Genomic DNA, 15,566 nt, shown 5'->3' with positions numbered 1-15,566 from the left:
TCAGCACTTCTGCACAGCACAGTGAGGCTGGGAGCACTGGGCAGTCCGTGTGCCCAGGGCCAGCCAGGGGAGCACAGAGCAGGTGAAGCTGCCTGCTGTGCCCTCGGGGTCTTGTTGGCCTCTCTGCCTCCCTACATCCCATAAGGGAAGTAAAATCCAGATGATATCCTGGTAATGCTGTCCCACTTCTGAAGGGTTAAAGAGAGTGAGTGAGAAGGCTCATGCCTTGGGAGTCTCTCCTTGCACATGTTCCCTTGCTATGACGTTCTCCTACTACATCCCTGCCAAGGCACCAGCCCTTTAAACCTCCCTAGTTTAAAATTCCTGTAACACCTCCCTGGGAATCCTGCTGGATGGAGCAGAGGCTCAGGAGTGCTCTCCTCCTCCAGGACAGCAAAGGAAGGAGCTGCAGCTGCATGCTCTCTTACAGACTGTGGCTATTTCACATCTACAAAACACCCAGGCAGCCAGATTTATGTGTGGATAGTTTTTATGTGAGAGAAATACACAATGTTGGTCTAAGCGGTGTCACCATGGAAATACAGAATATCCTGAATTGGAAGGGACCCACAAACATTATCACAGTCCATCTCCTGGCCCTGCCCAGGACAACCCCAACAATCCCACCCTGTGCCTGCATTGTCCAAACACTCTGAACTGTGGCATTTGAGCAGCACAGGGCTGGGGGTGGCCAGAGGGGAGCAAAGTTCCAACTGCCTCAGGACACTCAGAGACCCCCATGGAAGCTTCTAAGGGAGAAGTTGCTCCATTTATTGCTTCAGGTGCAGTCAGCAATGGCCCAGCACAGCGCTGGTGGGCACAGCCAGAAATAGAGGAGTTTTAAAAATCATTTATTATTTTAAATGTCCTTTTTCCTGGAGCTTAACCAGGATCTGATGGGGATCAAGGCCAGTGACAGTGGCTGCCAGCTACCACATGGCTGGGCAGGGCAAGGGCTGAGCTCTGTTTCGAGAGGAGGACAGAAGCAGACTCTGTGTGCTGTGAGGGTGTGTTTGCTGAGCTGTTAGTGCAGAGAAGGGTGATGATTTTGGGATGGAAGAGACTCCATCCCTTTGTGTGCACAGAGGTAGCATCTTGCTCCGAGCAGCCCTGGGCTGGCAGCCAGTGGCACATGCCAGGGTGGCACAAGCCAGCATGACACAGGTCTGGGGATCGACCTCATGCTTCTCTCTGGTCTCCTCCAGAAGAGACACTGCTTTGGTTCCTTCTCCCAGCTGTGCATGTGTGCTGGGTAGGCTGTTGCAGGAGAACTGGATCAGAACAGGCTTTTACTGCAAGCTCAGGCACTACTGAGCAGCACAGACACTGAGTCCTCCCCATCCCTCCACATGCTGCCACCTCCTCTGCATCCCTCGGGCAGCCCATCGCTTCACCAGGTGCAGCAGGGGAGGAGGGAGTGCTCCCTGGGCTCTGGGCTCCTGTTCTGAGCAGGAAAGAGAGTCTCTACTGGAAATAGATGTTGTGTGAAGAAAAATTGGACTCCCGGTGAGTAAGAATTAAGTCAGTGCTAACCAGTTAATTAAAATGAAATTTTTCCAGTCTTACACTTTTCACTGATTCTAAAAATGATTTTCAGGCATAACGTGGATATGACCCCTCTGAAGAGGGACTGCTGGTGGCCTGGTGCTGGGAGGCAGTGGGGATGGAAGGTGACAAAGCACAAAGTCCAGAGTGTCCGCTGGGGAACTCCAAAGCTGTTTTGTGCAAGGTATTCACTATCAAGAGAGCTGGGTCTGCTGAGGACAGGGCTGGCAGCCACACTCCCATGGCACTCAAGCTTTTCAGAGAGCAGGGAGCAGCCTCTCCTGGAGGGCTGGCATGGAGGACACCCAGGGTGGGACCATCTCCTGTCCTGTTTCTGTTCGGCACAGGGCTGGCAGGTTCCTGCATCCCCACCATTCGCTGTAGGAAGGAACAGGATCCTCAGCGCCGGGCTGGGAGCTCAGCTCAGCCTGCACCAGGGCGAGGACAGTCCCTACCTGGGCAGGTCAGCCCTGCTAGAGCTCTGTAGATGATCCAGCAGCCCGAGGGCTGCCGTGTTCCGCAGCGTCCGGCACGTGGAATGCCACGTACGGGCACTTCTTCACGTTGAGGCACACGAGCTTCTCGAGGGATGCCGTCTTCACGATCTCAAAGCCAGTTGCTCCACCAAATGTACTGGGTTTCCAGTACTCTGGGGAGCAGATGGGATTTCCAAAAAGCCCCTTCAGGGAAAATGGAGCTCCGATCTCCACCATGCTTTCCCCAAAAATGCCATTGGGTTGGGGTTTCTCCAGCAGCAAGCCTGGGTAAAACTCCAGAGCATCAATGTCTCCATACAGCTCTTCCAGCTCCGCTGCTTTCTCTTCCTCTCCTGCACCAAGTGAACATCAGAGTGCTTTAGCAAGAGACTCACACCTGGCAAGGACTGGCCTGGCAGTGGGCAAAGGGGGAGTGGATCCCTCGCAGGCAGTGGCAAGCCTGACTTCCAGGCTAGGGACTGTCCTTTGGCCTGGTCCTCCAGCCCCCAGGAGGAAGGACCCCTGCATCCCCTGACACCCCTGCATCAGCCCACTCTGCCCCGCTGTGGGGCCATGAGCAGGCAGGGCTGGCACGGGCAGGAGCAGCTGCTCCAAGCCCAGTGGCAGAGGGGCAGCTCATGGCCTGGTACTCACCCACGGGCACAGAGTCCCTGCCCTGCCCCAGCAAAGCCCCAGGAGCAGCTCTGCAGCCCTACCTGTCAGCTCCTGGAAGGACTTGTAGGGCTTCATGCCAAACCTTTTCCGATACTCGTTGAAGGGCTGGAGCCTCAGCTGCCGGGACTCCTTGATGACCCCAACGGCCACGTGCAAGACATTGGCATTGATGGTCTGTCCCCCACCGATCTGGAGGGGAGAGACAAGGAGGAGCACACATCAGGCACAAGGCAGCACCAGCTCCAGAGGGCCACCACACTAAAGCATCCATGTCCTGGGCTCGTGTTGTGGCACCAGCAGGTCACTGCAGCAGCAAGAGGAGGGGGAGCTGGTGGGCAGTGCAAAATCCAGCTGTAGAGCAGCTTGGTCAGGTCAGCCCTGCTCCCAGGGCTGGGCACAGGGCAGGAGAAGTCCCCAGTGGACAGGGACCCAGGACCTGAGAGGGTGAGAGAGATTTCAAGCTCACTGCGAGAGCACAAGGGGCCTCAGGCTCAGCCTCAGCTGGGCTGCTTGGCACAAGCAAAGGGTCAGGAATGGAGCTGCAATCGCTTGGAAGAAAACATCCATGCGATGGCAGCAAAGAACAGTGCCAGGCGCTGCTCCAGGGGGAGCTCCCGGCTTCCACAGGCTCCTGGCATCACCGGAATGTTTACTGCAGGGCACCAAGGGCAAGCAGCTGGGGCTGCCAGGGCCAGCCTTGCCACGGTGCTGGTGGGGAGGACTCCTGATGTGCTGCCCTGGGCAGACTCGGTGTGACATGGGCACCACTGCACGCGTGTCCCCCTGGGGAGGGCAGAGCAGGACCTTACCCTTCCTGCTACCTGCTTGGAAAAGGACTCCACCAGCGCCTCCACGCCGTAGTCCATGAGCATGGAGGTGTTGTAGAGGAACTGCTTGTAGCTGTACTCTTGTCCCTGGATGATGAAGGAGTCGGGCATCAGCCCGTGCCAGTGATAGAGCTGGTTGAACTCCACCGCGATGCGATTCCGGTACTGGAACTGTGACCCAAACAACAGCTCGGGGTCGAACTTGAGGCTCAGGTAGTACCCACTGAGGTGCTGCACGTAGTCCTCAACAACAATCTTAATGGTCTCCCCTGGGCAGGAGAAAAGAAGCAGCTGGCAGCAGCAGGAGCCACCAGCTCTGTACCTGAGATGTTACCCACATCTACCACAGCAGCCATCCACCTCCTCCTGACCATTTTGGGTGGACCAAAGCCAATTTTTTTGCTATATGGACCAAAACAAGCAATTCCCAGAAGGATGCCAGAGCAACTGCCTTAAAGGCAGTTTTGGCCATTACCCTCAAAAAGAGGCTGGCCAGCGTGTGAGTCCTTGGGGGCCGCCCAGGGGGGTGGGACAGGGCGGTGGCAGTTCCTCACCGATGAGGATGAGCCGCGCCGTCTGGAAGAGCTGCTCGTCGCTCCAGGTGGGGTGGTCCCGCTTGAGCAGGTCGCAGACGCGGTTGTGCTCGCGCAGCCAGAGCGTGGCGTACACGCAGAGCCCCGGCAGCAGCCCGAACACCTCCTGCCCCACCGCCAGCTGCTGCTCCTCGGGCACGCCCGACGGGTACACCATGTGAACCGGAGCCTCGGTGACCATGGGCGGGTACACCTCTCCATCCACCACCTGGGGACACACCAGCGAGAGGGCAGAAAGGGCAGAGGGGACAAAAACATCCCGGTAAAAGCCTGCCCAGCCATGAGCTGTCTCCCTAAGGGCACCGCATCTGCTCTACTGCAAGAGGTGAGTAGAGTAGAAACACCTCTCTCCTACAGCCCCAAATGCTTGCTGCCATCTGGGCAGCTGCACCCCAAAGATTGTCCTCCAGCCAGCAGCCACACAGGGCATCAGGGCTGGGGTCTGCCAAGAACTGCCTGAAGAACATGGGCTTCAAACAACCCTGGCTCACAGGGCTGGGGTGTGTTTCAGTGGTGCTGGGTGGTACCTGGAATTTCAGCTTCCCATCTCGGAAGAGTCGCAGCTGGTGCTGCCGCTGCAGGTTGTCCCCGTACAAATGTCCCAGGTCCACCTGTGGAGAGAGCAGGGCATCGAGGCTGCTCCGAGAGGCACAGGGACCCCAGCACCCCCTCGCTCCTGCTGCCCCCATGCCCTCACCCCATGCCCCAGAGCCTTGGTGAAGCCACGTCCCATCTTCCCAGATGTCTTGAAGAACTGGTGGGTGAAATGCTGGGCGAAGAAGGCAAACATCATGTTGGTGCCTCGGGGATCAGCCTCAAACTTCTGCCGCAGCAGGAACCTCTCTGCCAGGAGCTGGGGGTCAGGGAGCTGCAGCTTCCCTGCAAAGGATGGAGGTTGAGGGAAGATGCCCAGTGCCGACCCAGCCGGGCGCTGGTGCTGTCTGCAGGGTTGCTGGTGGTGTCTGCTGCAGCATCAGGCACAGACTTATCTGCACAGACACCTTGCAGCCCTGTCACACAGGCTGTGACATGCCCCAGCAGCTCAGCCTGAGCTGTCCCAGCAGCAATCCAGATGCCATCAAGCTCCTCCTGCTGCAGAGCCAGTCTGGGCAGGACAGTGGCAGCACGTGGCACTGCCAGTGGTGCTTTGCAGATGCGTCCATGGCAGCAGAAGCTCGGCCATGGCTGGGTGGGAAACACTCAGGGTGTGGGTCCCCTGGACCAGCCACGTACCTTTGGTGCCCATGGGCGTGGGGCAGTTGTCCGGCACGGGCGGGAGGACGCGGGTGTAATAGCTGACGTTGGCATAGGCCTCCCAGCTGATGTAGCCATAGTCAGAGTTGAAAGTGGGGGGGCTGGGGATGAGATTGGCACGAACTGAAAGGAGAGAGGGGGATCACCACTGTGGGGCTTGAGGCAGCAACCCACAAGCTCTGCCCCTGGTCCCTGCCTGCCTGCTCTGTGCTGCCAGACACCCCCTGACACCCCAAAAACCAGAAAGGTACCAGCAGTGGAGGTATGTGGGTGTCCTGGGCTTTGCTCCGAGCCTTTTAAAGGCTGCAATTCCCTGCAGAAAAGGAGGGCTTGTGCTAATATGCTAAGTGGATTCTTGGATGATGAATGAGATGACAAACCCATAGAAATGGTGAAGCCAACAGCCGGAGCCTTGTAAGCGTGTCGCTCCAGCTCCAAGAGCTGGAACCTAAATATTTATGCAAAGTGATGAATATGGAGACATGAGTAACAAGGGCCATATTTCCAAGGGCTGCTCTCTGTGCAGCTGTGAAACAGCTCCTTGGCCTGGGGAGTGCAGCATGCCAAGAGCTGCTCGTTTTCCAGCCAGCTGGCAGCTTGGCACAGTGTTGGGGACCCCCTACACCCCACTGCAACCTGGCTGGGCAGCCCCCCCGGGCACAGTGACAGTGTGACAGGGTGATGGAAGGACAGGGTGGCAACCTTCTGGGTCTTGTGGTGAGGTGACTCAAGCCTGATGCCCACCCTGCTCACAGGAGCTGCTCAGCATCGCTGCAGCCCTGCTGTCCCCACCCACACATCTGTGCATGCCAGGGGGTCCTCGAGTCCTGCTGAACCCCAAGACCCTCTCCAAGCCCTCACCTGTCAGCACGAGCCTCATGAGCGTGTCCCTGATGAAGGTGCTGTTGATAATGTCCCAAAACCACTTGAAGTGGGTCAGGATGAAATGGTAGAAGGCAGGACTGGGCTTCAGCAGGTTGTGGAGACGTGTCCAGAACTCAGCTGGGGGAAACAGCCCAGTCAGTCTCCCTGCTGAGGAGCCAGCCCAGCCACACCAGTGGGTGCTGTGGGCACAGTGCTGCCCTGGCACCCACAGGTGCCAGATCCCCGGGACAGGACTCACGGGAGGTGCAGTTGACCCCGTAGTACCCGGTCCGCGTGCAGTCGCACTCGTATCCTCTCAGGCCGACCCTCACACACACCCCTTGGTTCTGGCAGGGGAAATAGCAACAGGGATTCACTGCAGGGGGAGAGAGAGAAAGAGAGAGACATCACCATCCAGGCAGCACATCGCTGCATCTGCTGGCTCCCTGCTCCTCAAGGGGGACAGTGCCTCGGACACAGCCCAGCCAGGCCCAGCTCAGGGGAGGAGGTGCAAGCACTGCCCTGTTGTGGTGGTCTCCCCCATGCCTGGGGGCGTAGCTTCGTGCCTGGGGGGCTGCTGTGCCCCCAGAGCCCCTGCCCGGGCTGAAGCAGTGCAAACAGCCACTGTGTTAATAACAACAGCCATTGTCAGGGCCGTTTGCTTTGGCAGGGCCCCGAGCGGATGGAAAGGGCCTCTCTGGGCTCACTCCCGGCTCCCGCCCAGCCCCTTCCTCCACCACCTTCATGCCCAGCCTGCAGGGACGAGATAAGGCCCCTTCCAGCCCTTCCCAGGGCAGTGGGACCACGTGGGACAGGGAGACCCCCTGGCACAGAGCAGCTCCCACGCTGAGCCGGCTCCATCCCCACCAAGCCTCTCCAGGCTGTCCTGGAGCAGGAAGATCCTTGTAACTCCACCATCCACAGCCCCTCCAAGAGCAGCAAACCTCAGGGGACACAGAAACACAGTCCAGGGTGGCCAGAGGCTCCTCTGCCTTCCATCAGCCAAAGGAGTGCTCTGGAAATTGGGATGTTCTCTGTCACAGCTGCCTCCTGAAATCCTCACCAGTGGCATTCCCAACTCACCAAGCCAGGTCTGGACAGAGCCTTTGTGCCAGGAGGGAAGTACCTAAAGCCCAGACCTGGCTGCACACCTGGCTTTGCCAGAACACACTGGAGGCCACCAGCCCCACCAGGGCACACAGCACTCATGGACAAGGTGCCACCAGCCCAGCACAGTGCCCAGCTCTGGAGCTGCTGGCTGCAGGAATGGGGGACGGGCAGCACACCCCAAGTGACAGCCACTGCCAGTGTGCCCAGTGCCACAGCTGATGGAGGAAGGTCTCCTGAGCCCAAAGCTGCTCCATGTGGCTCCTGAGCTCACCAGATCCCTGCCAGACCTGCTTCAGGTTCTTCTGGAATTTGGGAACAGGTTCCATTGCTGGGGTGGTAGGATGGGCATGCAGAACAGAAACCACATTTTTTGCATAGGAAATTGCAGCTAAAAATTAACATCTTTGGAAAATAAAGGCAATTTTGTGAAGTTGCTCGGTCTCCCAGCAGGCACATACTCGGGGCAGGGCAGGGAGCCCGGGGCTCAGCCAGCAGCTCTGCCGGGCTGTGCTCAGCCCTGTGGTCCCAAATCCCTCACGGCACAGGGCCCAGCTTGCAAAGACCTGTTCAGCTCCCAGCACTTCCATCAGGCTCCCTTTCATCTTGGATCTTTTCATGTCTCCAGACGGGAGGCAGCAGGCAGGATCTTATTTATCTCAGACAAATTAAGGTCAGACCACCCGTTCAGATTTTTGCAAGATGGGAATTTTTGGAAAGAAGGAAGTGTTGCAGCGCAGCTGGAGCATCCTCTGGGCTATTCCCACGCCGGTAGCTCCACACTTGGCTCTGCTGCAGACCCGGTAAAAGCCCAGAAGAGCAGCCCCGTGCCGTGCCCGGTGCAACCCGGGCAAAGCCGGGCTCTTGTGGGCGCCGCAGCCACGGGGCTGGGAGGATGCTCCGGCACAGCAGGTCGAGTCCTGCCCCATCTCTCCAGCTGATACGGGAAGTCAGGAGGAGTTCGCTCGGCCGGGGCGCTCCCGGCTGCGGGGCTCGATGGCACGGGGTGCCGAGCCCTCCTCCGAGGCGGGTTTGGCAGCGTGCCGGGCCGGGCCGGGCCGGGCCGCCTCCCACGGTTCACCGCAGTGTCAGCGCCGCGGCTCCCGGAGGTGGGGTGGGAGCAGCGTGTTCCAGCCAAAAAGGGTGGGAAGGGGCTGGAGCGTGTCCTGGCCCGCGACACCAGCCCCATCCCATCCTGACGGAGCCTCCCTCTGCAGCAGCTCCGTGCCTCTCCACGCCCCGGCCAGGAATCCTGCGCTGGCCTTGCCAGAACGGCTCCAGGTGTGGGGAAAGGCGCTGCCGGCGTGCCCGGGGAGCTGAAAAATGCCAGATTTCGGGGACAACATCCGTTCCACAAACCGCAGCCAAAGCAACCTGGGGTGAATCACGGCCGGGATGGAGCCGGGCTCGCTCCAGTGGACACGGCCCCGCTGCCGCAGGCTTTGAAGACAATGGAACGCTTACGCACTTGGTTTTTCTGATCCTGGAAGGTTTCTCGGGCCCACAAACTGTTCACAGCACACACACCACAGCCAGATTGTCATCTGCAACCACTTCTGGCAGCACCATGAGCAGGAGCAGCGTGCCAGGCTCACAGCTGTGTTCCACGTGGGCTCGGCGATCCTCCCCCTGCACCTGAGCCAGGCTGCCTGCCAGGGATGGCCTGCAGGGGTGACACAGCCCCGGGGCTCTCCTGTGCTAGCTGGCTTCACCCTGCAGCCCGGGCTGGCTCTCCGTGAGCCCCACTGCGGAGGGGATGTGCTGGGAGGAGGTGCAGAGCAGGGGCAATGGAAACAGACACGAATGCAAGGCAGCTCTGCCAGAGGTGCCCACCTGCCTCCACACAGCTGGGCCTGTGCCCAGCCTGCCCTGTGGCTGGGGCTCGGGCACACAGGGACGCTGGGGTGCTGCCACTGCTCCTGTCTGGCAGTGTGAGTTGTGCAATGGCTGCTGAGAGGACAGTCGGGTTTACTTTGCAAGAACGCTTGAACAAAACTAAACCCCTGAAGGCAAGTTAGCAGCCAAAGGCAATATCTGCAGGGAAAAGTGAGAAACACCTTGGGACCAGCCTGGCTCTGCTCGCAGCCAGAGGAAAAGTCTACAGAGAACAAACACCGTGGCTCAGAGCCAAGGTGCAGCCAGCGAGGAGTCAAGTAGAGTGCTCTGAACAGCAAACATCAAGTGAGCAGGAGATCCCAGCCTCAGCCCAACATCCTGTTATTTGGTCTTCCAGAGCAGATCCGAGGACTAGATTAGGGCTGTGGTGCTCCTGGTGCAACGCTGGGGAGGAGCAGAGCCTGGATCTCTGCTGGCAGCACCTCAGGGCACAGCACAGTTCCCCTAATTTCTCAATCAGATATCTCCCTCCCTAATTAAGGCTTGGAAAAAAGCCGTTTTTTCGTGTACATCATGTATCCCAGGTATTTATTTTTCCTCCACATAATGAAATTTGCTTTGATCCTGCTGTGCAGCAGTCAGCTCCAGGGCTGCACCATTCCAGCTGTTGCATCTGTCCCAGCTGCTTCAGGCACGTGGGTCCTCAGCATGTCCCCAGGCCCTGTCCTGTGATCAGCAGGACACACAGATGCTGGCCCCAGCTGTCCTCAGCTCCCAGAGGAACTTCTCAGGAAGACAAAACACATGTAAAGAGATGGCCAAGCCAGAGAAGGAGCAGCGCAGAGGTTGTCCCTTGCCTGTCCTCACCACCTGTGGTCCAGCTCAGCCAGTGACAGCCAGGTCTGTCCCCTGGGGTCTCTCCTTTCAGCAGATGTGGCTGATGTGCCCTGCAGTGGGGTGCCTGCCACCTCCCCAGCCACACCCAGCCACACTGTTTCTGTGGGTGGACTGTCCCATCCTGCCGGGTCACATCCCAGCTCCTGGAGTCCCCTGCAGAGCTGACATGGCTGCCCTCTGCATGGCCACGGGATCCCTGGAGCCATGGGTCATGTTCCCTTTCTGGGATGTTCACGGCTGAAACAGGAAAGTCTGCACCTTGAGCTCACTGGTTTTGCAGAGGACCAGCTGCTCCAGCTGAGAGAAGTCCCTGCTCTCCTGAAGGATGGGGTGGGAAGGGGTGCAGGCAGTGGGAAGGGCAACACCCCCTGCTCTGCACCAGCTCTGCTCAGCCCAAACCCACTCGGTTTGTGTCAGTCCTGCCATGGTCCTGCTCCCCCTGCCATGGGGGTTCCTGCTGCACTCCACATGTTCAGCCTGCACTGTAGGAGCTGGGGACAGAGCTGATGGGGTTTGAGAAAGGGTTTTATCTAACCACATGCTCCATGGGTGCCTGCCATAATCAGCATCTCCTGGTGTGCCTGCCGTTGGACAGCACGTGGTGAACTCCTACGGGGCATGGCAAGGAAACGATGGCTGAGGCCACCAGAGCCATCCCGGCTGCTCCCAGCCCTCCATCCTCACTCCCAACTGCAGCGTCACCGGGCGTGTGGCAGCGGCAGCGTGTTTGGGGACAGCGGCAGGGGCCCTGGCTGCCAGCATTCGCGGGTACTGTCCCCCTCTCCTCCGAGAAGCCCCGTCCCGGACGGGAGGCTGCCGGAAGCAGCCGGGCACTGCCCCTCAGCCCGGTGGTGGCGCCGGCCCGGGGTGGCCGCGGTCCTGGCGGGGGTCCAGCCCTGTCGTGCGTCCCCGGCCGCCTCGGGCCAGCGATGTCTCCCCCGGGCCCTGCGTGTGGTCCCTGCGGGGCCGCTGCGGGAGGCGGGGGGGGAAGTTTGTTCTACCCGAGCGCTTCTGCTCCCAGCCGGGCGTGACGGGCCGCAACCTGCGGGCACCCTGACCCGGGCGGGGGTCGTGGGGCTCCTGCCAGCCGCCCCTGCCCACCCTGCCTGCCGTCCGCCCCGGACACGGAGGGCACCGGCGGGCGAGGACGAGCCGGGGGCGACGAGCGCGATCCCGCCCGGGAGCCGCCGGTCCCCGGCCCGGTCCCGCAGCGCTCCCCGCGTCCCCGGGACTCCCGGTACTGGACCCTGCGGTACCAGTCCTCTCGCACCCCCCGGTGCCGAATGTCCCCTGTTCGGGATGTCGCCGCTCCACCGGTACCGACTCCCCCGCGTCTCCCTCGCTCCCTCCCTCCCTCCCGGTGCGGTCCCGCCCCGCGTACCGGAGCCGGTGCCGGCGGCGCTCCCGGCGGCGCAGAACAGCACGGCGTGGGCGAGCAGCAGCCGAAGCCCCGCGGCCGGCGGGGCCCGGGCCCGGCACCCACCGCCCATGGCAGAGGCAGCTCCGCCGCGTCCCGCCGTCGCACCCGGCGCGGCCCCGCCGCCCCCGCCCCCGCCGCGCTGCCTCCCGCCCCCGACGGGACGGGACGGGGCGGCCTCCGACAGCCCGGCCCGCCGGGGGACTGCCCCGGCTGCGCTCCCCTCCCCTGGTCCGCTTGGCCACCCCTGCATCCCCAGCCGTGCCCCGATCCGTGTTTCTCCCGGGAACCCCAAGCTGCCTCGTTTCCCTCCCAGTTTCCACCTACCCGAACATCTCCATGCCCTGCTTCTGGTTCCCACATCCCGCTGCATCCCCACGCCCTTGTTCCCACGTCCCCCTACATCCCCATTCCACCCATCCAGGTCCCCCAGGACTCCATGCCCACCCCCTGATCTCCTTGGCCTGGCTCAACTCCTGTGCCTGGCCAAGAGGCTGCTCTGGCAGTGCTGCCCGGCTGTGCCAGGAGCCTGGCTGCCCACAGCCGCCAGCGGCCAGAAAAGCTGAGTTTATCGGTGAAACCATCGCTGGGTGTTTCCTCCCGGATGCTTTGTTCCCAGCATCAGCCGCTGCCAGCCGGACAGGATTCAGCCAGCCCGGCTCGGGCAGGCAGCAGCCACCCCACAGGAACAGAGTGGGGCTGGGACAGGCTCTGCATGGCTCTGGGGTAGGCGAGAGCGTGGTGAGCTGCAGACCTGGCTGGGATGTCCCCACACTGGTGGAAGCCAGAGCTCAGAGCCTGCTGACCCTCTCCTGTGCTGCGCTGTGGAAGTGGCAGAGACCCCAGCGCGGGCCTGGCTGTGTGAGAGGATTAGCCTGGGTTTTGTTGAGCTGCAGGAAGCCCTGGCAGGCTGGGGGAGTGCAGCTCCTGCCTGGATCCCGCTTGATTCCTCTGCGGGGGTTTCAGCAGCAGGGAGGGAGTGTCCTCACAGGGCAAGTGGCTTTTACAGGTGTCCAAAAATGCACAAGGGTCTCAGATCCAGCTTCAGCAGGCAAATGCACCAGCCATGACATAAACATGAGCTCAGCAGGCTCTGGATGCGCTCACACAGGGTGGGGACTCTGCCTCTGCTCCCGCTGAGGAGCTCACCCAGAGAATTGGGGCAGGTTTTGCTGTTTGTGTGCAGTTGGTGCAGTCAGCGTGTGCGGGGCCGCAGCTGCCCCCTGCCAGCCTCCTCAGGGGGGTCACAGCCCCAAGGAAGGCAGTGGTCCACCCTGTGGGTGTGTGTATTTCCCCTCCATTCCCTCTTGCAGCACCTCCAGCCCCTGCTCTGGCCGGTCCCCCTCCTGTCCTGCACTCTGTTGACCGCAGCACGTGTGACCTGGCACAGCCTGACCCCCTCCCCGTGCGGGGCAGCCCCGCGGTCCTTGGGGATGTCCCGCTGCAGCAGCGCTCGTTCTCACTGCCCCCTCCTTTCCCTCTCGCCAGGTTTCAATAACCACGCTCTTGCACAACACCGGAAATGGTTGCAACAGCCCGGGGCCAGCTGTCTCGCCAGGGCTGCCATGGAGGGGCTGTCCCGGCACTGCTGGTGAGGGAGGGGGCTCTGCAGGGTGTCCTGCAGACTCCCACCGCTCCTGGTGTCTCTCGGGTATCCAGACCCCTCACTCCAGTGCTCCGTGCTCAGCTCTAATCCAGCAGCCACTGAACTCCCTGGTGCCAGCCCCGACTGCCACCAGACGTCCCGTGACTCTGTCTGAGCTGCAGCCCACGGTGCCTGGCCTCAAGTCCCAGGGTGGCAGCCAGCCCTGGGTGCCCAGATGAGTTCCTGTCCCCAGCCAGGGCAAAGGAGGCTGGTGCAGCTCGGGCGCTGTGTGAGGCTGTGGTCTCACAGCCTTGGTGCAAGGACAGGGCCACCTGAGGCACAGAGGGCACGTCTGGGGATTTGCCACAGGCTTGGCAACCTGGGCACTGTGTCTGGCCAGCAAATGCCCTGACACCTCTCTGGAGTAGAAAGGGGATCTCCAGCGCGGTGCTGCCAAATCCCACGAGTGCCTCACTGCCCTGTCCTGGGGACAGCAGGAGACAAGCAGCCCCCGGGCCCTGCTGCTCCAGGGCTGCTGGTGCTGCCCCCGGGATGTGCCGCCGCCAGACCCAGGGGATGCTGCGGGAATGGCTGCGGCACTTCGGCTGCGGCGCAGCACAGGACGGAGAAGGCAGGCTCGGAGCCGTGCTGGGATGCAGCAGAGCCCCGCCTGAGCACCGGTGAGAGGTCACCGCCCCGGTCACGGCACCGCGTGTCTGTCCCGGCGGGGGCGGCGGGGCCCCGGTGCTGCCGGCGCGTCCTCCGTGGGGAGGCAGCAGAACACCGCCGATGGCAGCGCGGCGGCGGCGGCGGGAGGCGCTGGGAGGCGCTGGGAAGCACGGAGCATCGCTGGTCCTGTGCAGCTCTGCCCTGGGCCGCCCCGCATCTCCCCTCCGGTCCCCTGAACCCCTCATTCCCCGAGTTTGGGGTGGTGCTGCCCCCGGAATGCGAAATGTAACTGGAACAGAGGGTGAGACACCAGCACCTGTGGTGGATCAGCACACAAAATCCTTCCCTCCATCTGCCCAAGGATGCTGGAGCCATGGGAACACCCGTGCCTGGGGACACCTGGTGCTGTGCCCCGTGAGACAAGGGGCAAAGGAGCAGCTGAGGGAGACCACCCACTCTGAGCCGCACAGAGCCAGGCAGGGGAACCTCACAGCTCCCCACACCAGCCCTGTCAGACCTGTGTCCCTCTGATCCCAGGGGATCTGCATGGCTGTGGAGCATCCCATCCTTGTCCGTCCCTGAGCAGCTTCTCTGTGGCATATGGTTCAGTGGGAACATTGGCTGTGGGCTGCAGAGGATGGGCAAAGAACACGGAAGCTGAACCCCACATTTTTCTGCTGTGAAGCTGAGGTCACTGGTGGCAAGTCCTCGTGGGGAATGTCCCCAACAGCCACAGAAACAAGGCACAGCAGATGCTGGTGGCTGAGACCCCTCACGGGACAGTGCTCAGGGCTAGTCCCCTCTGGCTCAGGGGGGCTCTGTGGGCACAGGGCCAAGCAGGGCAGCCCAGGGGGCCAAACCCTCCCCGAAGGCTGAACAGGGCTGGCGGCCCCTTCCCCAGCTCTGCCGGGCACAGCAGAGGAGGACCCAGCATTTCCTCCAGCATGGGGAGCTGACAGACAGTTTGGGGGGCTACAAATCAGAATTGAAAAGCCGGGGCTGGACAGGCTGTCTGGGAACTCGTAACCTGAGCCCCAGGAAAGGAGGACTCAGGAAAGCGCTTTCAGCAATCATATTCATCATCTTCAGCTCGGGCTCATTAGGCTCGGGGAGCCCAGCCCCGCCACCGCCAACGCCTCCCGCACGCAGATAGAGCCGCCGGCTCAGACAAATAAATGCTTCCAGCTTCCCGGTGGATGCGGCAGGTCAGGGAGCATCTGATGCCAATTACCCGCGGTGTAGGGTTCCCGGGCAGCCCCGCGCTGCGAGGCGGCTCCCGCCCGGCTCTGCCCGGCCACCGACACGTCCCCTCCCGTTCGGGGTGGCCCCACGGGTCACCCTCTGCTCGCGGTGCCAGCAGCGATGGGGGCAGCCGAGGGGAGAGTTGCAGCCTTCTGCCGCAGGGGAAGAACAGCGCTGTGCCCCCGCGCTTTGGGCTCCTCCATCCCGGACCGGGGCCCGGCACGGGGACTGATCACCCCAGCGCTTCAGGGCATGGTTGAAGGCCACCTTACCGTGCGGCCAACCCCACCAGCTTGTCACTGCTGCCACTCCCTCTCAGGCTGTCCCCACACGCGTGCTCACGACAGGGACCCTCCTCGCTGCTCCCTGGCATGGGGCACGGGGTGGAGGGATGTCCCGGCTGGTGCAGCAGGTTTGGAGCCATCCTGGCCGAGGGGCTGGCAGAGCCCCGAGCACTGGGCAGCCCTTCACCAAGCAGGGGGAAGAGTTTTGGGGCTGGGCATGGCCGTGTGACAGCACGTGGGTGCCCTGCTGAGTGTGGGATCCCTGGGGCTGCTCATCCCCACCTCAGGCCTTGAG

At 61.7% G+C, this 15,566-nt stretch overlaps 1 protein-coding gene across 2 annotated transcripts; it reads right to left on the bottom strand.

Annotated features, from left to right (window-relative positions):
* Nucleotides 1–472: 472 nt before the first annotated feature.
* Nucleotides 473–11,609, bottom strand: PTGS1 (prostaglandin-endoperoxide synthase 1). Of its 2 annotated transcripts, none has more exons than XM_041483964.1 (11): nucleotides 11,456–11,609; nucleotides 6,494–6,610; nucleotides 6,232–6,372; nucleotides 5,350–5,493; nucleotides 4,814–4,995; nucleotides 4,644–4,727; nucleotides 4,078–4,324; nucleotides 3,506–3,792; nucleotides 2,738–2,885; nucleotides 2,001–2,374; nucleotides 473–1,923 (listed from the first exon to the last, which is right to left on the bottom strand). In XM_041483964.1, exons 1-10 carry the CDS (start codon nucleotides 11,562–11,564, stop codon nucleotides 2,019–2,021), a joined length of 1,815 nt encoding a protein of 604 aa, XP_041339898.1. In that variant the 5' UTR covers nucleotides 11,565–11,609; the 3' UTR covers nucleotides 473–1,923; nucleotides 2,001–2,018. The 2 variants fall into 2 exon arrangements, with proteins under 2 accessions (XP_041339898.1, XP_041339899.1); XM_041483965.1 differs by having other exon boundaries at nucleotides 3,518–3,792.
* Between the last annotated feature and the right edge of the window lie 3,957 nt (nucleotides 11,610–15,566).

The sequence above is a fragment of the Pyrgilauda ruficollis genome, unplaced genomic scaffold, assembly GCF_017590135.1.
Source record: "Pyrgilauda ruficollis isolate IOZ18807 unplaced genomic scaffold, ASM1759013v1 scaffold62, whole genome shotgun sequence".
In the NCBI taxonomy this organism is placed as follows: Eukaryota; Metazoa; Chordata; class Aves; order Passeriformes; family Passeridae; genus Pyrgilauda; species Pyrgilauda ruficollis.
This window is presented reverse-complemented; position numbering and strand designations above follow the sequence as displayed.